Genomic DNA, 23,605 nt, shown 5'->3' on the forward strand with positions numbered 1-23,605 from the left:
GTTGGCATCACTCCATATGTTCAAGTTTAGTTTGTGTATTAAAGGTCACATATTATGCTAAATGCACTTTTGAAATGTGTTCTAACATATCCATGCGGCCACGGTGTGCCTAGAGACTGCCAAAATATCAAAAAAAATAACAATCTCTCCTTTTCTCACTCTCCCCCTCTCTGAAACCCCCACCCCTCCCCCCCCAATATACTCCGTTCATAATTCTCGCGGTTTATGACGTCATAAACTGCACAGCCACATCCCCATATTTTCTATATATGTCCATGCTTCCGATGCTTCCCCCCCACATTAGTAACCAGAAATTTCCACCGTGCAGTAGTCTATGATGAAAAAAAAAAAAAAAAAAAGAAAGTCTATGATAACCCCACCCCCCCATTTCTTATTGGTCCACGGCCCGAGATCCCGTGGCCGAGATCCCATGAGATCTCATCGTGAAAATGTTCAGAGCGACAGCCATGTTGCTTTCCCCGCTAAGCGACAAAATGCCCATAGTAGCCTACAGCCTGAATGTTACATACTCCACTAATTTATCTTATCCACAGCAGTCTATGCCTCGTTTTTAATAACACAATGGATAGGAAGCTACTTGTGGGTTTTTGCAAACAGTGAAACTGAAAGGAATGTTTTTATTGGTATTTTTGCCTGACTGGCATAGCTATTTAGCTTTGGGACAAGCATTCAGCTTTTGCTCATAAAAACATAATTCTTTTACCCAGACCAGTCTGGAAAGGCCTCGTTTTTAACAGGACAAAGGATTGTAACTTAATAGTGTGGAAGTCAATTTTGAATATATTTTTTTCACTGATTTGTGTGGTATTTTTAGCTGGTAGCTCTCATTTTTAGCTGGTAGCTCACGGGCTAGCTTTGGGACAAGCATTCAGCTTTTGCTCATAAAAACATAATTCTTTTACCCAGACCAGTCTGGAAAGGCCTCGTTTTTAACAGGACAAAGGATTGTAACTTAATAGTGTGGAAGTCAATTTTGAATATATTTTTTTCACTGATTTGTGTGGTATTTTTAGCTGGTAGCTCTCATTTTTAGCTGGTAGCTCACGGGCTAGCTTTGGGACAAGCATTCAGCTTTTGCTCATAAAAACATAATTCTTTTACCCAGACCAGTCTGGAAAGGCCTCGTTTTTAACAGGACAAAGGATTGTAACTTAATAGTGTGGAGTACATTTTGAAAATATTTTTTTCACCGATTTGTGTGGTACTTTTAGTTTATTTTATCGTCTGAGTCTTATTTTTAGCGTTAGCGCCCATGTAGCTTCTGTTGTAGCTCCAAGTTTTGCTCATAACATGCTGTTTATACTCCCCACAGCAGTCTGAAAATGACTCGTTTTTAGAAATCAAACTTTGAAGCTACTGTTTTCACTGGTTTTAATCATGTCAAACTGTTCTCTTAGCTTAGATCTGCCCGGAGCCTCCGGGGGTAAACACTGTAAACACTGTGTTCGCAGTCACGACTCACGTAATGTCTCTCTAGTATCGCGAGAGCACGGCAGAGACGGTGGGAGAGCCCATATAAAGAAAGCCCGGCAGAGAGGTGGGAGGGGCCAGCCAGATCGCAAAAATATAGGTCATTTTGAGCCCAGAGGGCAATCAGGGTATAGAGGCTTGCTACAATAAATGATCTGAACGGGTTTTTCAGCAAACATCTAAAAAAATAAGTATTAGGGACTACTTAGAGACCATATAAAATTGACAGCAAAGTGCATAATATGTTACCTTTAAGATAAAGAAAGGCTGCAAGTAGGTCAAATGTAGATTGAGTAAAAGTAGTTGATGCACCAATTTAATCTGTCACTCTGCACTATCAATAAAGCCTTGAAAAGGCAAAAAACAAAAGCCAGTCACATCTTTTGTGGGCAGAATTAATGGGAACGTTGTCTAAATGGACTAAAGGCCATTTTGTATGGGACGCAGCTCATACAGGTTGTTGTAAATTGACTTGCAGGAATACCCCCTCTTACACGACAATACTTCCTTTTTAGACTTTATTTTATGCAACTGTTGTGAAAACCGCTTCCTACCACTACTCCTGCTTGTCTCAACTTGACACCCGACCTACTGAAAACATGACTCTTAGGTCTGATTATAAGGCTCGTAACAGTCCACTGCCTGGTGGGGAGAAGACCACTTCAAAGGGGAACTCTATTTCCACGTCTCACTTTTTGGCAAACATGCTAAAACCCACTACAACCTTTTTTTTTGTCATTTCACCAGTCGAACCCAACCTCCAACCACAAGCATGAAGGCATCCCGTTATAAGATACCTGCATACAATTGAGTGCCATGCATTCCTCGATATTAAATGTCTGTTCTTTGAGTAAGCAGAACAAAAGGACCATTCCGATTACATCTTTTGTCTGTATTTTGCCTGTGGGAAGTACAGATAACAGAAGGTTGGGAGTCAGGTTTCTAGGGCTTAAAGGTCAGACTGGGTCACTGTGGCATGTCCAACATCACTGCTGCTCTGAGAGGTCCGAGATCAACGTGTTTGATATCATTTCATGCACGTGTCAAGGGTGTCCCCTTGCCTGATGGTTAGTGAATTGGGGGATTTTGAGAGAGCTTAGATTTCAAAATAATAGAATAATTGTTATCTTTGATTATGCTGATCAGCTACCATCCCTAAGCTCTGTCTTACTTTGTGCTAGCATTGGGGAACTAGAGTTTGCAATGTGTTACATCTGACCTTGTTACTTTAAATGTCCAACCTTAATATGGGTCCCAAGTCTCCCAAAGGTAGGAGGAAAAACAACCCTCTCAACCCCTCCTTTTCTCCAACTCCACCTTTCTGAAAACCAGGTGTTCAAAATCTCCAGTCAGATTTATCTCCCCTTATGACGTCGTAAGAGGAGAAGCCACCCCCCCTTCTCTTTTTTACCAACCTAACGTAGCACTACCTCCACCTGTGACAAGCAACGTCCTCCGGTTACACCTGAATAGCAGTTAGATTCAGGGCCAATCAGAGCAGAAGGTGCTTTTTGTAAGGCAGGGCTTAAAGAGACAGACTCAAAAACAGAGCATTTCAGACAGGCTTAAAGGTGCAGTGTGTAATATGACATCATCAAGAAAGTTCTACAAAGTTCTAGAATGCAACACTCCCTGGGTAACCCCAACCCTTTCGAATTATAACAGAAGCTACAGTGGCCTTCAAGGACAAGAACAATTCTAAATTTTAAACAATGCTCCTGATGACATTCCAACTATGACACTTTCAAGATGGCGGCACTAGGCCTTGGTCCAAAATATGCAGACATATGGACATATATGAGACCCTTTCTGAGAAAAAAAAAGCTATTATGCACTAAATTAAATGTACTTATGGATATTATAATTACTTTCTACAAAATCTGCTAGGAAAATCTGCTAGGAAATAAAACCCAAAATTCTACACACTGCCGGTTTAAAGCTCACATATTATACACTTTTCTGTCAATATTATGTGGTCTTAGAGGTCCCTAATACGTTGTTCTTTAGTTGTTTGCTGAAAAAACTGTTCAGATCATTTATTGTAGTATGCCTCTATACCCTGATGTTCAGCTAATCTCACGATGGCCTATTTTTTAAACCGAGCTGCAGCTCCCCTCGTAAATATACAATCTTTGAGCTGCCCCCGCCCCTCTCTGGAAGCGACGGGTCCATAGCCCGTAGTAGTAGCCTGTCCACAGTGCCTGTACTGAATGTTAGCACGGAAGCTAACGGCTAAAAATATCACGAAAATCAGTGAAAGAATTTGCTTCAAACTTAAATTTAAACTCTATTGCCTTCCTATGCTTTGTCTGGCTAAAAACGAGGCATTTTCAGACTGCTGTGGAGAATATAAAGAGCTTGTTATGGGCAAAATATCAATGCTTTTCCCAAAGCCAGCTCGGAAGCTAACGGCTAAAAATATCACAAAAATCAGTGAAAAAATTAGCTTCAAAGCTAGACTTCGACTCTATTACCTTCCTATGCTTTGTCTTGCTAAAAACGAGGCTTTGTCAGACTGCTGTGGGGAATATAAACAGCGTGTTATGAGCAAAAGCTGGTTGCTTGTCCCAAAGCTAATAGCTATACACCAGGCAGTCAAAAATACCAATAAAAACAATTATTTTAGTTTCACCGTTTAAAAAAAAGCACAAGTAGCTTCCTATCCGTTGTGTTATTAAAAACGAGGCATTAATAGACTGCTGTGGTTAAGATAAATTAGTGGAGTATGAGCAAAAGCATTCTGTGTTGGTGTATGTAACATTCAGGCTGTACTATGGGCATCTTGTCGCTTAGCGGGGAAAGCAACATGGCTGTCGCTCGGAAAATTTTCCAGAGGATCTCGGGGCCGTGGACCAATAAGAAATGGGGGGTGGGGTTATCATAGACTACTGCACGGTGGAAGTTTCTGGTTACTAATGTGGGGGGGAAGCATGGACATATAAAGAAAATATGGGGATGTGGCTGTGCAGTTTATGACGTCATAAACCGCGAGAATTCTGAACGGAGTATATTGGGGGGAGGGGTGGGGGTTTCAGAAAGGGGGAGAGTGAGAAAAGGAGAGATTGTTATTTTTTTTATATTTTGGCAGTCTCTAGGCACACCGTGGACCCATGGATATGTTGGAACACATTTAAAAAGTGCATTTAGCATAATATGTGACCTTTAAAAGAGGACATTCAGCAATGGCACTGTGAGATAATATAAAGGTTTTTTTTGGACACTACACCATGAAAACAGTATCTAGTAGAAACCCGAATTACAATGTTGAACTTGTGAGAATGAATATGAGAAAAATATGTGACCTTTCAAAGTTAAATTGACCACTATATCAGTCACACGAAATACTTGAATATGCTTGGATGGAGCCGCGCAATACAAAACCGTTTAATCGGTAGGCGTATGAACTCCTGAAATAACACTTCATTTCAGACGGAAAAACAAGCTGCTTACTTCAGCATAAAAATATCACGCTCCAAAGCCACATTGATTGAAGTGGCAATGGCTGAAAGGACAGAAGCACACAGACAGGGGAACGAGAGTGTGAGCAAGAGATGGAGTGTTTTCTTAAAAAAGAGAGTGAGAAAGAAGGATGGAAGTAAAGGAACTAAGAGAAAAGGGCGACGCCACAGGGCCTGGTTTTGTCCTTTTACGGTCATTACAAGCCGAAGAAGAAGAGGAGGAGGAGGAGAGAGGCCACATCTGGAGCAGCAGTGGGGAGCAGAGGACAGAGGGAGGGCAGGAAAAGCATCTTGGGAAAACTGAGAAGGGTCGTATAGGAGGAGGGGGGGGGGGGGGAGAAAAAAAGTTGGTTTGGGGAACTACTGTAAGGTGGAGGAGAAGGGTTGTGCAGAGTTGATTCAGCTAAGAGGTAAGAAGAGAAAGGATGCTAGGCAGAGGAAAAGAGATGGACGGAGTAGAAAGAGGGATGGGTTAGTGAGAGACAAAGAAAAAACAGAATTGGGTGAGAGAATTTTTGTTTATCCCCAGAGGCCTGATGGGGGGTCACTAGTAGCAAGGCCAAGAATGTTCCCATGAAACATAACACCCACACACACTAACACAAACTGATAAATTGCTGAAATCCTTTCTTGACTTTTTTTTTATAAATTATTTTCATCATCATGAAACCCACCCGTCACACCCACCTTCTTAAAACCCATTCGTCCAATTACTTTGCAGCAGGATGTGGCTCTTACACTACACACTGTCAGCTTTGCACAATAAGACAAACAAAGTGTCAACCACACATCCACAGCACGCACACACAAATTACTTTTCCTAGAAGCTCAGCTATTCAGTGTGCATCTCAGCTGGCCACAAGTGCTTCTGTGTAGGATGGGAAGTGAAACGATTCGTAGCTAAACACTGTGAGATTCTTGGAATTGAATGGATTTGTGAAGTTTATAGGCTTGCTTCATCCAAATTGAAAAACTAGTCCCTACAAAAACGGGTACACACAGTCACTTGTTATTGCTGCGAGCGCCGAAAAATACTTTTCACAAAACCCCTTTCTTCATTTGAACAAAATAAGCTTAAGTACTTACTTTTTTTAAGTACGTTGCCTTTTTAAATGAACAAAATGTTGATTGTAAATGACTAACTACTTGATCAACAATAAGAGCTTTAACAGAGTTGAATACTCTGCGGCCCTACTCTCTGTTTTTACATGTTCAGTGAACTATATGTGGAAAATCGGAATATATATGCATCGTATTCGATGATGCGTTTGGAATCGTGAAGTTCATTCCAATAAGATTTCTAACTTTGGTGAACTGACCCTTTCACTGGTCAGTTGTGAACCGAGACAGCTTGATGTTCCCTGCTACAGTAGGCCTATGGACAACCTAATGGTCACTGTATCCTTGCCTTCATGCAGTGTGGCCATAAATGATGGATTGTAAAAAATAAATAAAAAAAAAGATAGATAGATAGATAGATAGATAGATAAGGTGATTCCCCTTCCATCTCCACACGACACCATCTCTGTTATGGTCCTGAGAAACTTAAGCTACCAGCACCCTTTCCATTCGTCAGTCACAATCCGACCTGATTGAGTGTATACGTGGGCTCACATGCTCTGCTGCAAGTAGCCGTTAGTGTGTGTGTTTTAAGTGTGTTTGCCGGGGATGCTGTGGTCTGAGGCTGCGGAGGGAGAGACGAGGTCAGAGTATTTATATTCCAGAACGATCTCTAGTGTTTTGTCGCTAGCTCACATTCCCCCCCCCCCCCCCCCCCCCCCCAAGATCAGATTTCTTTTTAAATGATGGTGTCGAGACTGACGGCATTTTTGAGGTTTTCGCTCCCAATCTGTTTTTCGACGTGGAGAACGGTGGAAAATAGCAGATCTGGTTTTGCAGATGGCTGACATGTTACACACAAACACTCGCTGTACAAACACACACACATTATTATCGCACACGCTGGGCTGCACAATTAGGCCCAGATCTGTCAAACGACTGCAGTGTTTAGACATATGTGCTCAGCTGTAAAGTCAGACAGATTATCCCAAGGTTTGTGGAAGCTGGAGAATGTTTTTGTTGGAGCGAGAGGGCTGTAGTTTGCGTTTTAAAGGGGCGATCCTAAAATAACTAGGTGGCCTTGTGAAAGTATGCGGCGAAGTGAGGGAACGGCAAGAGGAGCTGCAGGGAAATGATGGATCAGTGGGACGGGATGGGAATATATACAGTATGTGACTGTAGGGGGGTCTGCTTTTTCAATTTCAACCTAAAGCCAAATCACAACTCAATCGGGCCATTATTGGCTTAAGGACAATGTGTCGGATCCTGTTTTACCTTAGCATTGTGTACCTCATGAGGTATACTGTGGCAGCCCACACACACAGAGAAGTCAGGAGCACCTTTTACTCAAATATGAGTAAATGTGACGTAGCCCTGTACCTACTAGGGTTTGGAGTACATGGCATAGATATGTTTTTTTTTGTGTTGAACAGTTGCATCATGTAAAGTTTAACCCTTATATTTAGGTAATGTTAAAGGCCTACTTCACCGGTTTGAATATGAAGGTGTATTGAATTCTGAGATCCTATGTAGTATAAATGTGGGAAAAAAAAAAATGTACTTTGTAAATATTACTGTGATGTCACAGTAAAAGACATCACAGTAATATTTACAAAGTAAGTTTTTTTTAACCCTATATTTCTCTTTCTGTGATGTCACGAGAAAGAGAAATATAGGGTTAAAAAAACACTCTTTCTGCCTTTTCTCAGGCTAGGATGAACCGATTTCAATTTTTTTCGCACATTTATACTACATAGGATCTCAGAATTCAATACACCTTCATATTCAAACAGGTGAAGTAGGCCTTTAAATGCATGTGCATTTTGCTTGACTTGACATTAACATCTAAATATTCCTCACATGTCATTAAACTCCAGTATTGGTGATAGTTGTTGATGTTGTTGATTTCTCCAAATGCCTTAGCAAGACACATGCATGCACTACTCTAATGTTGCAATCATTCTGGACTCAATTACATCATTTTTTGCAGCGTTGATTCTCATGCATAAATCATCAACTGTGTTTTAAGAATAACTACAACAGGCTAATCTAGTGGTTGTTGCAACCTCTGTGTTAAGCCTGTGCTTTACAATACATCTATACAGCACACTTTTATTATGCCTCGTTTCCACCGAGCGGTGCGCAAATCCAGAAAGATTATCAGACCATTGCAACAACTAGGGTTTAGATGGAAGGCAGGCATAAGGCTTGGATTGAGACACCTGGCTAAATGGTGTGTTTTAATGTTTGCGTGTTTCAGGTGGAGCAGTCCAAAGTGCTGATTAAGGAAGGAGGGGTCCAACTGACGCTCACCATCGTGGATACACCAGGGTTTGGAGATGCAGTGGACAACAGCAACTGGTGAGGAGTGCTTTCACATTGAGGGGACCAGATTAAAGTGTGCATAGTTGGAACCTTGCCAACGAATGACATGTTCTGCATGCCCCAGCCATTTCACACTTTTTTTCCCCTTTGCCTATAATGCATTTTCTCCATCTTCCTATAGTTGGCAGCCAGTCATCAACTACATAGACAGTAAGTGTGAGGACTTCCTGAATGCAGAGTCCAGGGTGAACCGCAGGTCCATGCCAGACAACAGGGTGCACTGCTGCCTATACTTCATCGCTCCCTCTGGACACGGGTAGGTCTTCTGCATGACATCAAGCTAGATGTGACGTGACCGAACATGCTTTAAAGGACACATATTATGCTCATTTTCAGGCTCCTATTTGGAATTTGGGTTTTCTACTTGAAACTGTTTTCATCGTGAAGGATCCAAAAAAAACCTTTCTATTTCTCACAGTGCCATTTCTGAATCTCCTCTTTTCGGCCTCTGTCCAAAGCGCTAAGTTTAAGAGCCTGTCTCTTTAAGCCCCGCCTTCCAAGAAGCGTAGTCTGCTCTGATTGGCCCTAATCTAAATCTAAAATTGCATGCAACACTCAAATAAATGACCCTCTCTTCACTTATGCCTCGTTTCCACCGAGTAGAGCGGGTCGGGTCGGAGCGGCTCAGAGCGGGACAGCTCACTTTTAAGAATCTCGTGGTGTTTCCACCGCCGACCCTACCCTTACTGGTAGGGCGGGGTTTAGGCTGGACTACGATAGCCGCCGCCAGAATATGGGTCAAACTATCGGGCTGTGGAACAACTGTGTTCAAGCCAGCGGTCTCTCGTTTTTGCTTGGTCAAACCAGCCGCTTCTTTAGTTATTCCCCCTGTGTTGTTGTGAGCGTGTATTTACTACTATCATACCTGCAAACTCGTCGCTTTTCGGCGAAAATCGCCGTTTAGAATCAAAATATATGACCCACGTGAATCGTATAGATCCGAAGAGTTTTTGTTTTTGGGAGGGGGTGGGGGGGGGGGGGGGTAGCGGCAGCTGCCAGAGAAGTCAGCCAGCGCTTCCCAGACTGGACTGTGTGGGCGAGTTACCGTAGTGTGAGACAAGGGAATATCGTTATCTTGGCAATAAATCATCTTTGGTAGACGTCATGAGTATTGTCCAATCAGCGTTAAGATCGGGCACAAGCATCACTGCTGCCGCTGTGTGTTCAGACTTTAGAATTGGCTAAAAGTCTCAATCAAAACCCTTTTGATAATAAAAAATTAGAGGCTTTGATTAAACACTGTCAATGCTTCAGAGGTTAATGTAACAGCCTACTGAAACAGAAACTATACGGAGGGACGCAGCTCACTGTCCCTTTATTTAGTCGCGCTGTCAGTTTGCCGACATGGCTCTCTGTTAGACTCGAGACATAGAAAAAGATCGCGGAAGCCGTTCCCGTAGACAAAGTTAACGGGCAGGATATCCCCGACTGATTTCATCCATCAAACCACAGAGTTTTTTCTGAGCGGCGTCTCACTCGCTCACTGGGTCTCCCGGGTCCCGGTGATTTTCACCGTCACAGCGATCGACTCGCTGCTTTGCTGGGGCGGAGACTTTGTGTGAAGGTGATTTAACATCACGGTCGTAGACGAATGTTATAACTTTATGCTGCATAGTTTGCACTGCACTCCCACACAAGGCCGGATTATCCATGTATACAGTCGGGCGAGTGCCCTGGGGCACCAGACAAATTGAGCCAATGGGGGGCACCAAATGATCAGGACAATGTCCAGAGCCTTAACATATTTTTGTTATATTTTACATATTTTATATCAGCCTAATACACTAGAAGAGATACAAACACATACAAAATTAACCACTGATAGGATTATAAAAAATTATTGTTATTTGGGTGTAAACTAAGGGCCCCCCTCCCCCCAATCATGGACGAGTCCACAACAACGCAGCGGCAGCGGCGCGAAAATATATGTAAACAAAAAATTAAAAAATGGACAGGCTTCAGCAAAGCGGTTTCGCAAAAAGAAAGCTAAAAAAAGAGAAAGAATTGCGACACTTAGCCGCAATTCAAAATGTCCCATCAATCGGAAGCTTTTTTATGCGCAAACCAACTGGTGTTGATAGCAACGATGCTAACCTTGGCGTTAATGAAGCTCCGACAGACACGGCTCAGGCAGCCGAGGCTTCTGTCGTGAATGGAGGCAGTCAGGACGAGGGTGATCGGGAGGACGAGGTCCATGGAGATATAACGGACGATCGGCAGCCGCCGGAGGATTTAACCATCTCATCAGACCCTGGACTATGGGGAGAAATCACGGAGGAACTTGTCGAAATGGCTATTTCTAAAGGTGCTGCTGCCTTCCAGAACAGGGCTCCCAAATACCCGGCATCTGTGCGGGACATTGGTCTTGGAGGTAAAACGCGGGCTCTTACAAATGATTTGTTGCATTGTTGCCTGCCAAACAAGGAGGTAGTGCCAAGAGACGGGTTGATTTATTCACCATCCGCAGGTATGGTCTACTGTTTTGCCTGTAAACTCCTATCATCACAGCATAATGCTTTTACGTCTGGTTTCTGTGACTGGAGACATCCTGAGCGTATTTCGGACCACGAGAAGAGTGCAAACCATCGGCACAGCATGCTTGCCTTATTGCGCAGATCGAGCAATGTGGGCACAGTGGATGCGTCGCTCAGGCGGCAGCGAGATGCGGAGGGGAAATATTGGAAGGAGGTGTTGCGACGAATTGTGGCTGTCATCAAGTTCTTGAGTGAGAGAGGCTTAGCATTCAGGGGTGAAAATGAGCTTTTGGGCTCATCTAGTAATGGCAATTACGTCGGACTTTTGGAACTCATTGCACAGTTTGATCCGTTTTTAAAAGAACACATAGAAAAGCATGGCCAAAAAGGAAGAGGCACAACATCTTACTTGTCATCTACTGTGTGTGAGGAGTTCATTCACTTGATGGGCGAGAAAGTAAAAAAAACCATTGCAGCCGAACTACAGCATGCTAAGTACTTCTCAATCATCGTAGATTCAACCCCTGATTTGTCGCACGTTGACCAGCTGACATTCATTTTTAGATTTGTCAGCGAGGAAGGGAAAGTGGTGGAGCGATTCATTGGTTTTGAGCCCATTCACAGCCACACCGGAGCAAGTCTTGCTGAATGTGTGGTCAAAATGGTCAATGATCTCGGGTTAGACCTGTCAGATTGCCGGGGACAAAGTTATGACAATGCAAGTAATATGTCCGGAAAATATAACGGTCTTCAGGCGCATCTGAAACAAGCAAATCCCCTCATTCATTATGTGCCCTGCGCTGGTCATTCGCTTAATCTTGTAGGTGTGAACAGCATTGAAAATAGCTGTAAAGATGCAAGTGATTTCTTTGATCTACTTCAGTCACTGTATGCATTTTGTGCGGCTTCCCCTCACCGTTGGAATCGCATATTTCACAACAAGGATGTGAAAATCAGCAGGACTCTTAAATCACTGTCCAGCACAAGATGGAGTTGTAGGGCTGACTCTACTAAAGCGTTGAAAGAAAACTACGGTGCAATAAGAGAGGCATTTGGAAGGTTGGCAGCAGACGCAGATGAAAAAGATTGCGCCAAGCGCGAGGCTGCTGCGCTCTGTCGCAAACTTGATAAATTAGAGACTGCAATAATGGTGAATCTATGGGATACGGTGCTGAGTAGATTCAAAGCCACAAGTGACACGTTGCAAAAGCCTGACATAAATCTAGCTACTGCACAACGACTACTGGAATCTCTGCATGTGTTTGTGGCCTCACTCAGAGATAAATTTCCTATGTTTGAAAATGCTGCTCGGGAAGTGAAAGGGGTGACGCACAACTACCACCATGAGACGCAGCGGGGGAGAAAGAGAAAAGCGTTCGCAGATGAGTCAACGGAGAACGATACAGTGCTAACCGGGAGTGATCAGTTCAAGGTGGAATGCTACACTGTGATCATTGACAGGTTGCTGTCATGTCTAGCGAAGCGCACTGACGCATACAGGGAGCTAAATGGCCTGTTTGGTGTGTTGTTCGATACGGACATTGACAGTGATAGTGTGCATAAACGTGCAGCTGCGCTCTCCTCCACATATCCAGACGATCTTGACAACAGCTTTAGCGATGAACTACTTCAGTTCAAAAACTTTGTGCGGGAGGAGGCAACCCGTTCACCTGAGGAGATGCTTCAAATAATCAGAAAAAATGGCATACAGACAACTTTCCCCGGCGTGTTCGTTGCACTTCGGCTGTTTCTAACCCTGCCAGTTACTAACTGCGAGGGCGAGAGATCCTTCTCTCAACTAAAAAGGGTTAAAAACGAACTAAGGACAACCATGGGACAGAAGCGTCTGTCTGCCCTCTCCCTGATGGCCATTGAATCGGAACTGGTTAAACAAATGGACTTTGAGGATCTGCTGAACGACTTTGCCAGCAGGAAAGTGAGAAAGAAGTTATAAAGGTAAGGCCTATTTACCATTATGTCTATCAGCTGTTTGCTGCCATTTGACGCTGTGGTTGTGATGCGCTATCTGCTGCTGTGACGTCAGGAAGGTGTGGGATTGCACTGTTTATTTCAGTAGGCGGTGTATTTCTGCTGATAAAAAAAACACGTTCTTATTCTTATGTGTGTGCAACAGTCGTTATTGGGTTTATGGTTTTGCATGTCCTCTGGCCTTTTATGATGGAAATATTCATATTCCTCATTACGTTGTATGGTAATGGGGGTTGCATTCTGATTTGAGCATCAGTGTGTGTCAGTTTCAGGATTTTTGGTTGGATCTACATTTTCTGTAGTAGGCCTATGTGTGGTGAGTCTGTACTTTCTTGTAAATCTGTGGCCTTTACGCCATAGTAATTTTTTTTTGTGTAAAGCTGACGGACAGGGGCCCTTCATGGGAAGTCACCCTGGGGCACCCTAAGGGGTTAATCCGGGCCTGCTCCCACACAGGACTCTTAAGTGAAGCTGACAGTTTAATGAGCGCACATTGCAGAAATGAAGTGTCTGCAGTGCGCTCACAATCAGAGCCGACCGACAGCCCCCCCCCCGCCCCCCCAATTTATTTTTATTTTTATTTTTTAGTTTGTGTTTGATATTAACATCATATTATTATATCATACAAAAATAATAATACAATGTTTTGATCTAGATAGCCAAGTTAATAGCCCAATAATTTAATCAGTTCATCTGGGAGGTAATCCAAGTTTAACTGATCACGTCACGTTCACGTCCAGTGTGTATTGAGTTTATTTAAAAACATTTGGAAATGGGGCTCAGATGCCCATGCACTGTATAACCTATTTCAGCCTCATCTGTGGAAAAAAAGATAGCTGGACAACAGAGTTCTTCTGCTTCATTCCTCTCACTGCATTTAAATGCATTCATTATATTACAGAGAAATATGTCCCATAAAAGAAAAAGAGCACCAAGCCCAACCCAGAGGACCCTGCATAATATTTTATTTTAAATGAACATTTTAATGGAAAATCCAAGAAGCTTCTAATTCATCCGACCCAGTGTCTCCAAATTATTTGTTCACACAAAATTCCTCAGATTTAGCCTCTTAATTTCCCTCTCAAAGTGCACCAGATTCATGCATTTCACTTTAAAAAGTTTTAAAAAAATCTCCCGGGGGGGCATACCCCCGGCCCCCCCTAGGAGGGTCAGGATCTCAGCTGGCTATTGGAGGCAATAGTGGAGAACTCTGGTTGTGTGAATGATATTTAACAATAGCCAATCGTTTGGACAGCGAAAAACACCCGACCCCCCTAGAAGGGACGGGTGTTTGTCACCTTTTTCACCTCCTATGAGTTTGCAGGTCTGACTATCTATGGCGTAAACACACAGAGACGGCTCGGTGCAACTCTTAGAGACAGTGAGTGAACAGTGCTGGCTGCGGCAGCTATGACTAGCAGTGGGACACAGTGTAAGCAACTGATTAATTTATTGACGAGGAAAAACACCACACAATAAACAGTGCTGTGCTCACATTTTCGCCAAAACACAAGACTCTCTTCACTCTTGCCGAGGTGACTACACACGGCGGAAATGATTCTTTCGACCAATCAAATGACGGCAGTGTGTAGCTTCGCCTTTTCGGCACCCTTTCAGGCGGCTAGTACCCCTACGGAGGAGTACTGAGATTAGGAGCGGCTCAGAGCGGTTAGGTGCGCTTAAACCGAACCCTACCCAACTTTTGGCAAATGAAAAGCCAAACTACCCGAACCGAACCGCTCCGATCCGACCCGCTCTACTCGGTGGAAACGAGGCATTAGGTGGACTTTAATCTATGAGGTAACTGTGACTCCTTATGGTGGAGAGGCAGCCGATAGAGGCTATCATTCCATTCATTCTCATCGTTTCTGACCAGGTCAAGTACGAGATTGTGAAACCTCCATTTTAAAAGCACAGTGGTCAAGTGGCAGGATAGTTTAGGGTTGGTCAAGATGCTTGTCCCTTTGATAGACTATTTCTATTGAAAGGTGTGAATCAACATTCCTTTGTAGTGGTCTAGATTACAGTAATGAGTGAGATACAGTGACGCAGGGTCAGACGTGAGATGAAAGCATGAAGACTCTTCGGTTTGAAGACAGAATACTGATGGGACATTCTACCTTTCATTCAAGCATCTTATCGTCAGCCGGCTATGCAAGTTGAATCAAAAGTGTGTGTGTATGTCTTTGTGTCTGTGCCAGCCACTGTGTGTGACCCACAAAGGTTATATAACTCAGTTCTGCTCATGCTCAGTAGAGTTCCTCTCTCCATCACTGAAGCATCCAATCAGAGTGAAGGCTCCGAGCAGCTCACTGAGGCAGGCCTCTCATCTCGAACAAACACACTCTGTCTTCTCTCTCTCATCCCGCTGTGTGTGTGTGTGTGTGTGTGTGTGTGTGTGTGTGTGTGTGTGTGTGTGTGTGTGTGTGTGTGTGTGTGTGTGTGTGTGTGTGTGTGTGTGTGTGTGTGTGTGTGTGTGTGTGTGTGTGTGTGTGTGTGTGTGTGTGTGTGTGTGTGTGTGTGTGTGTGTGTGTGTGTGTGTGTGCGTTCATTTGGCATAGCTGCAACATTCCCTGTTTGTCAGTATAGCTGCAGCATCAGCCTGATAAAAATTCCGATTTTTTGCTTTCCATTCCATATAACCTAAAATGCATACATCCACTCAGGCTTAGTGATGGCTCATTTGTTCTGCCTAGGTCTAACATATACATTTGCAGAGATGAGATGATGCGAGGTGTGCCCAGACCAGTAAGCTGAGCAAATTTGCCAGCGGCAGGTCTGGATTTCCAGGCTAGCAATATACACCAATCTGACCCCATCCTTACCGAGAAGTGTACACACGCACGCACACACACACACACACACACACACACACACACACACACACACACACACACACACACACACACACACACTGTCCCTCTGTGAACTAGTGAACCACTCAACAGCTGTTTTTGTTGCCTTCTTGGTATTTCTGCATTCCAGGGGATGAGTACCAGCCTTTACACACACTCATTACACACACATGCCATTAACAGACTTGACATGCATCATTCGAATGTACATTCATGAAAACGATTGTTTTCACATGGGCCTAACTGGATGCAAGTATTCAACTACAGTTCTATTTTTACATCATTTTCTCCTATTACGCAGTTCACATACTCACGGTCCACATCCACACGCCCACTCACCTCATGTTGAACCAGAGCACTCTGAATGCGAGTCATACTTGTCATTCAGAGATGCAGAGCCTTCTGGAGTATTACAAAGACAATCCCTCATCAGCCCAGCAAGACAAACCCATCAGTTGTCACCACAGAGTCACCCACACTCAACTGGCTTCATTGTGTCTTCGCTGTGGGCTCCATTGTGTCTTTGCTATGGGCTTCAATGTAATGTGATGTCTCTGGTTTGCCCCCTGCTGGTGACTCACTGAACTGCTTTTACTTTGACAGGACTAACACCAAGGAAAGCCCACCAGGTCATTTCCTTTAGTTTAGACATGAATTCTTTGCACACTTTTTTTTTTTTTTTTACAGTCAAACAAAGACATATATACACAATACACTAATACACAAACATCAGTCAGTATTTTAACAGAGTAAAATCAAATGCAAATACTAACAGCAGCAGAGCACATACATCAAGCAGTTAAGTATTATCCAACAATGTCAAAAGTGTTTTCAGTTTAGATACATTCTAATCCCACAGAATGTCTCTCTCCGGTCGCCACATGGACCTTTTAAAATGGATTTTGTGGACTGGTTGATGGTTTTGTCAAATTGTAAACTCAGTCACTGCTTCTAAGTTCTAACTGTGTGTGTGTGTGTGTCTGTCTGTCTGTCTGTCTGTCTGTCTGTCTGTCTGTCTGTCTGTCTGTCTGTCTGTCTGTCTGTCTGTCTGTCTGTCTGTCTGTCTGTCTGTCTGTCTGTCTGTCTGTCTGTCTGTCTGTCTGTCTGTCTGTCTGTCTGTCTGTCTGTCTGTCTGTCTGTCTGTCTGTCTGTCTTTCCGTCTTTCAGTCTCAAGCCGCTGGACATAGAGTTCATGAAGAGACTCCATGACAAAGTCAACGTCATCCCTCTTATTGCCAAAGCCGACACGCTGACCCCAGAGGAGTGCCAGCTGTTTAAAAAACAGGTATTTGTGTGTGACTGTGTGTGTGTGACTGTGTCTGTGTAATTAGAGGGAAAGGCAGTACTGTTGTTACAGTCCAACTTAGGTGGACACTTGCAGACACTTTGTAGCATAATGTGTATCTTACTTTACTTTATCTTTTTATACATGTAAAGCAATCGTAGACATTTCGTGTTATCAGCTTTCTTTCCAGAAGTTATCGACAAGAAGGTCGACTCACATTTCTGTGTGTCAAGTATGGAGCTAGAGCTAAAGGGTAATTAGCCTGGTTTAGCATGTAGACTGGAAGCAGGTGTAAACAACTAGCCTGGCTCTTTTCCAAAAATCATCAAATTGGCAAGCAGCAGTGACTTCCCAGAGTCTTGTCATCACTGCGAGGTTGCCAGGCGACCAACAGGAAACACTGCCTGTAAATACTGGAACGATGGATAAACAGTTTATCAAATCCCCATCTTGTGGTTTTAATGTTTGGGTTTGTCCATACGGATTATATAAAGGACATACCATGTGTCATTTCATAGCCTCTAGCGGTGTTGGTAGGCACATACTGTATGTAAACTATGGATAGAGCCATCCTTTATGCTATGCTAAGCTAAGCTAATCGCTGCCTTTTTCTAACTCGGCAAGTACTCATTAAAGTGGTATCAATCAAACTCACGGCGAAAATTGGAAGGAATAAGCATTTTGCGAATACATTTCAAATGCTTCCTTAGTGTCTTTCTAAGAGCTACATGTATGAAGGTGTCTACCAGTTAATATAATTCCGATTGCCTTCTCCCTTTGTCAGATAATGAAAGAGATACAGGAGCACAAAATCAAAATCTATGAATTCCCCGACACAGAGGATGACGAGGACAACAAGCTCATCCGAAAGATCAAGGTAACGGATCACTTCATACTGTGCGTGTAGCCATTTAGAACCTGATGTAAAGATGTAAACCAGGGGTATGCCAGTTTATTGAGGTAGGCTTCTAGGCTTTGTATTAACACCAGCTTTTTGTTCAGTTAGCGGATTGTGACAATTATCTCCACTTTGTCAATGCTCTCAGTTCACTGCCCTTGGACCAGACAAGAGTTTAAATGTACAATTTTAATATTATTAAACATATTTATGTCAATATGCAATTATTATCCATACCCAATGATTCACAAAATTAACCCCAAATTGCCTTAGGTTTGGTCAGTTTATACATGAAGTGACCATTCAAAATGTACAGAGCAGCTGGGTGCAGCACATCGATCGCAGTTTAACAATGTAGTGTGTCTCTTTGCTGCAGGAGAAGATGCCCCTGGCAGTGGTGGGCAGCAACGTGGTCATCGAGGTGAACGGCAAGAAGGTGCGAGGTCGTCAGTACCCCTGGGGCGTGGCAGAAGGTAGGTTCATACAGAAAGGAAATGGCACTGGCTTCCATTTTGTGTCCAAACTGAAAGAGCCTGAATTTTTTTTATTTTTTTCAGTTTTCAAGAAGGACATTTGACACAGCTCGGTTGACCAATGTATGAAAGAGAGAGAGAGAGAGAGAGAGAGATGTGTGTGTGAGAATGTCCAGTTGTCCCAGTGTTTTATCAATCATGATGAATGAAGCATGAGAGTGTGGGACACAGTGCAAGTTTTCAAAATGCCCCCCCCACCCCCCTGTATCCCCTCAATTTATTAATTGCCAGGTAACGAGGTGCAAAGACATGTCAAAATGTATTCTTGACTGGACATGAGTCGATGAACCTATCGAAAGTCAGCAAATACGTTTTGTGAGAAGCATTTGGGATCGTGCCGTGCCACATTGCACAACATGATCGGAAGGATTAGTCTTAAAATCAATACTTTTGTCTATACATTAAAGTCAGAATTTATTTCCAGGAAATATTCAGTCACGATACTTCTGCATATGCCTTTTAATTACTTTCATATAAAAAATATATATATACCAAGGATCAGTTTCCAATGAACAGCAGAATGTAACTTCTTGAGTTTTTGAGTCTGTATTTTATGAATGGAGGGTGAACAGTGGCAGGGAGTGTTTGAGACGGGGAACTGCTAGTTAAAAACTGTCCCAAAGCTTCTGGAGTAGCTTAATAAGTAACTCAATTGCATGTAGAATATTTGATCACGTGTTCAAGAAAGATCCTCCACTTTGAATAAGATGGATATCTGTATATATTTTTTTTCTTTTCTTGCTATTGGTGTAAATAGATGGGTTAAACATGTTTCGAAAGATTCGGTTACATTTTGACAAGTATGAAGCTATCCGGCAGTTCCTATATTGTTGCCTGTCTTCCTCTCCACACAAAAAATAAGCTGACATGCAGTCCTGCTGCTAGTGTTGGTCTTGACCCTGATAGGGGATTCTTGGAAATGGGGATAGACGTAGTATATTGTGGAATATATCCTTCAGTATGCCAGCAAGCACTAAATGACCCCACCAACACCAGACACTACCATAAAGCAGCGATAAAGTGTTGTGTTAGTTTTCATGTGTTTTTAAAGTCTTCCGAAAGATGATGTGCTGCCTTTTTATCTTTACACACAGTAAGTAATATACCTTTGTTGCTCTGTGGTTGACCTTTATATCAGTCTTTCACCTTTTCATTCTTTCTTTTCTCTCTTTTTTTTTCTTTTTTTCTTTGTATATTCTTTTCCATGACTGACAGAGGGCATTTTTGGTAAATCAAAACCATCTTTCACTTTATTTCAACCTCATTCTCTTTCCCCACTCCTCCTCTTCCAGCTCCTCCTCTCTCAGAGCGAACCCCCAAACTCTCCAGCCCTCCTTTCCCCCTCCACTTTTCTGTTGCTTCGCTGTCTCATCATTAGGCTGATGGTCAAACCAATGCTCTGATCAGACCTGGGCTGAAAACGTATCAACAGGGACACCCAAAAAAAAAAAAAATCATTTATGTGTTGTTAGTAAAATTAGAATGGCAAACACAAAGTCTAACTAAGTGCCTACCTTGGTAAATTTGCATTGGGCTCTAATGTACATATTTGAAAATAGTGGAAATAAATAGTCAAACTCTATTAGTATCACTATCTGCAAAAGCTTTATTTCAACATTTCTTCTGCCTCAGTAATATAGTGGAAGGCAGCTTCTGATTGGTTCATGTAGTCGTCTAACTAGCTTCTTGAGACCAGCCATACCTCACAAGGTTATACATAGCTCCATGTTGACATCAAAGATTACATTAACCAATTATGAACCAGTCAGGGGCTGCCTTCTACTAACGGACGGCACCGGGCTCCTCCCCACTGGAATCCTGTGTGTCTGGGGTTCTCAGCAGATCTAAAGCTTTCACATACAGTACACACTTGTTTCCTCCCAGGTCTGATGCTGTTAATAGTCATGAGAAAACTAGAGGCTGTTTGTTGCTACAGCTACTATAGGAACATCACTCTAATACTGTGGATCCCTTCTTTGTTCCAGCGGTATCACAAACAGCGCTACTGTTTCTTTACTGCCGGCACGTTTCAGCTCTTTATATTTTGGATTTGGGTTGATTGTGTTGGTTCAGGCTGGAGTACAGGCTTCGCTGTATAGCTGGACCAAGGACTGGGATCCACCATCCTAACACATTGCTTATAGGTCCCATGTGCAGTTAATGGCGAGTTAGTGTCTTTCAAATGGGCATGTTGCAGCTCATTTTAAAGGTGGAGTCAGTGATTTGCGAGAACGCTTGTTGTCTAAATCATTGAATATCTCACTATCCGCTACCTTTGTGCTGAATAAAAAATCTGATGGTAATACAAAGCCTAGGCTCTGTAAACTAGTATGTAAACATAATGTGTTAAACAAAGGGGACCAACCTTAGCTAGCAACCTGCACGGTTAAAGAGCCTATACACTGTGTATTGGCACACACAGTACGGAGAGGTGGCGGATCGTGAGGGGATTCATAGATTTTAACACAGTGATTTCGACAACAAGCATTCTCCAGGATGTCGACACCACCTTTAAGTCATCAAGGTAACAACATGTGGCTTGGTATCATAATTCTCACTCATTAGCATACTTAGAAGTTTTAAGATTTTTAAACCTCGTAACACGCTGTTTGCAAAAAGAAAATCTTCCAGACACACACACACACACACACACACACACACACACACACATAAACACGTGAATGCATGTTTTAAAGAAGAAGTTGTGTACTACTGATCCATTAATCGAATGCAGTTCATCATCATGATCTAAATACACTCTGCTTATAGATAAAGCACTCGGGCTCAAAACACCTGATGGACCGAGACAATTTTCTTATCACGTCCATGATAGACGAATTGAAGAAACTAAAATGACTTGGATTTTAAAAGTATGCATCAGGTATTTTCTGCCATTTATCAAAAAATTAGATTTATACTTTTGGTTACAAGCTTCTTTTCTTTTTCCTATGACCCTCGACCCCCACTTAGCTCCTCCACTTATTCCCTCATTGAAACTTGCAACCCCTCTGGCTGGTCATGCATAGATCCTCATATAACAACCCCCAGCACCTCCAACCGCCGCCCTCCCTCTACAAAGCCAGTCAGCTTGCAGGTTATGGTGTTGAGCTGGGCCAAATCTGGGCTGAATCTGGGCCCAAACATAGGCAGATTCTGGGCTCCAACCCCCGGGGGCCAAGTCTGAAGTCTGAACCATAACATACCCAGCTGCTCCAGACCCAGATTTAGCCCCCTTGCTGGGTGCAGACAGTAACTGAAACACCCATACCCCCCCCCTCCTCCCCTCCGTCAGAACTCCCTCCTCTTGAAGAGACAGGAGGTCAATGGCTGGCTTTGGAGGCCAATGGGCGGGAGGACCCCATAAGTTTCATCAATGGTAAGGTTGTCGTCCTTATTCGCTCCCCCCGATGACCATTGACTGCCAGAAGGGGGCGGTGGCCGACCAATAAGGAGCAGCGTATTTGATGAAGTGGATCTGCCCACCACACACATACTGTGTACATCCTACAGCAGCAGTTTATCTGCAGACCTTTTCCAGAATCCCGTCTCCCTCACCGTGTAACCATGTCTTGGATGTCATCTAAACTGAACCATGTTAGAAGGAGAGCAGTTCTGTTAACTGTTGTGTGACCGAGAACTCTTTGTTAATTCTAACCACGTGGGCGACTGTGTGGTCCGACAGTGAAAGGCTGTGATCAGATAGGAGCGTTTTGTCCTCCGAAGAATAAAACTCAGCTGTGAGCATCAGCATTAAAACAGAGCAAGAGGCCAAGTCTTTGACTGATCATCATTCCCTTGGCTATGCTGTTAAGTGACACTGCAGTGAGGTGACATCTTTGTTTCCACAAGACCCAACTCATTATTTTCGTGCAGTGATAAACTCCTGTTTGTAATGAAAAGAGTGAAGAGTCTTGTGTTAAGAGAAAAATGTTGGTGTGTGCCGTTTTTCCTCTTCATTGAATCTATCAGAGGGCTGCTGTGGCCAGTGCTGCTTAATAGCTTTGCCCTCTGTATACTCTGACCGCCGCTATAGCCCTTCTGCATAAACGCGGCCTACCAAGTAAGGCAGCAGTCGGCAGTGGAAACGCAAGCCAGATCTTGGGTTACCGTGCCATACCGAACCGAACTGTGCTGCTCATTGGAAACGAGGCATTGTGCCCACCAACAAACATTTAACGGCTAAACAGATAGATTTTCTTCTCTCAGGAGGAGTAGGTGAAGACTAGACCAGAGTTCAAAAGGAGAGTGGATATTCAACTTGCGTTCATCGGGTGCATTCACCAAATGAATGTCAATGTTCCTCTGTGTCAGCTGCCACTGTTAGCGGACATGTCTGTTAAAACAACTTCATAACTGATGGTGTCAGTTATGAAGATCATGTTTTAATGCTGCTTTGAGGTTTAGTCATGTGGTGTTGTTAGTACTGACAGGTGTCTCAGCCCATCACACTGAAGGCTCAAACAAACTTCATGTAGTAGAACATGTTCTGTCTCCTCTGCCGATGCATAAACACCACCAGCCAACACTGAGAAATACTTACCTGGTTTCTTTTCTTGTTAGATTATTGAAATAATTCAACAGTCTAAACACTCTCTGTAGGTCTTGATAAGTAGCAGACATAACAGGATTGTAGACATTTGTTCAAAATTCTAACATATAATAGGATATAATGTAAAACATTAATGAGAAAGATATAATAATGGAACCTTAACTCTAAAACTAAAACACAATAATAATACAAGTAAACAAATTAATGCACTGCTATATCACTGTTTCTTTACAGCCTATTCTACAGTACAGAATATGGTTCAATCACTCACAATAAGTCATTCTGACATTAGCTCCGTTTGTTGTTAAGGGGAGCCTAGCAACCCCACTGTTACACAGCTGGGATGTTTGTCTGATGCTCAACAACAAGGTTTGTTGGAAGCACAACAACCCAACTGTTTAGACTGAGAGCCACATGCTCATGTCAAACGCCTCCTATGGGATCATGGCCTGATGTACCACTGCCCTTTGTTTTCTGTTAATGTGCTAATACAAATGATATTGTACACTAGTACCTCCTATGACTGTGACTTTAAACACTGGCTACACCGAAAATTGCAGCCCTTATCTAAATGTACCCCTCCCTATAACCTGATGAATGAATGAACCGTAGATGCTGTCATATATGTG

The 23,605-nt window shown here is 43.0% G+C and overlaps 1 protein-coding gene across 9 annotated transcripts in view; it reads left to right on the forward strand.

The window, feature by feature from the left end:
* Positions 1 to 23,605, forward strand: part of LOC307250851 (septin-7-like) — a 54,686-nt gene that overhangs the window by 25,372 nt on the left and 5,709 nt on the right. For all 9 annotated transcript variants that reach the window (XM_080028100.1, XM_080028102.1, XM_080028105.1 and 6 more), the window contains 5 exons: positions 8,269 to 8,369; positions 8,515 to 8,649; positions 16,879 to 16,996; positions 17,781 to 17,873; positions 18,271 to 18,367. In XM_080028100.1, the coding sequence (XP_079884226.1) occupies positions 8,269 to 8,369; positions 8,515 to 8,649; positions 16,879 to 16,996; positions 17,781 to 17,873; positions 18,271 to 18,367 (544 nt within the window). The remainder of the gene's footprint in view (positions 1 to 8,268; positions 8,370 to 8,514; positions 8,650 to 16,878; positions 16,997 to 17,780; positions 17,874 to 18,270; positions 18,368 to 23,605) is intronic.

Source organism: Ammodytes marinus (genome assembly GCF_949987685.1).
Source record: "Ammodytes marinus genome assembly, chromosome: 5".
Classification (NCBI taxonomy): domain Eukaryota; kingdom Metazoa; phylum Chordata; class Actinopteri; order Uranoscopiformes; family Ammodytidae; genus Ammodytes; species Ammodytes marinus.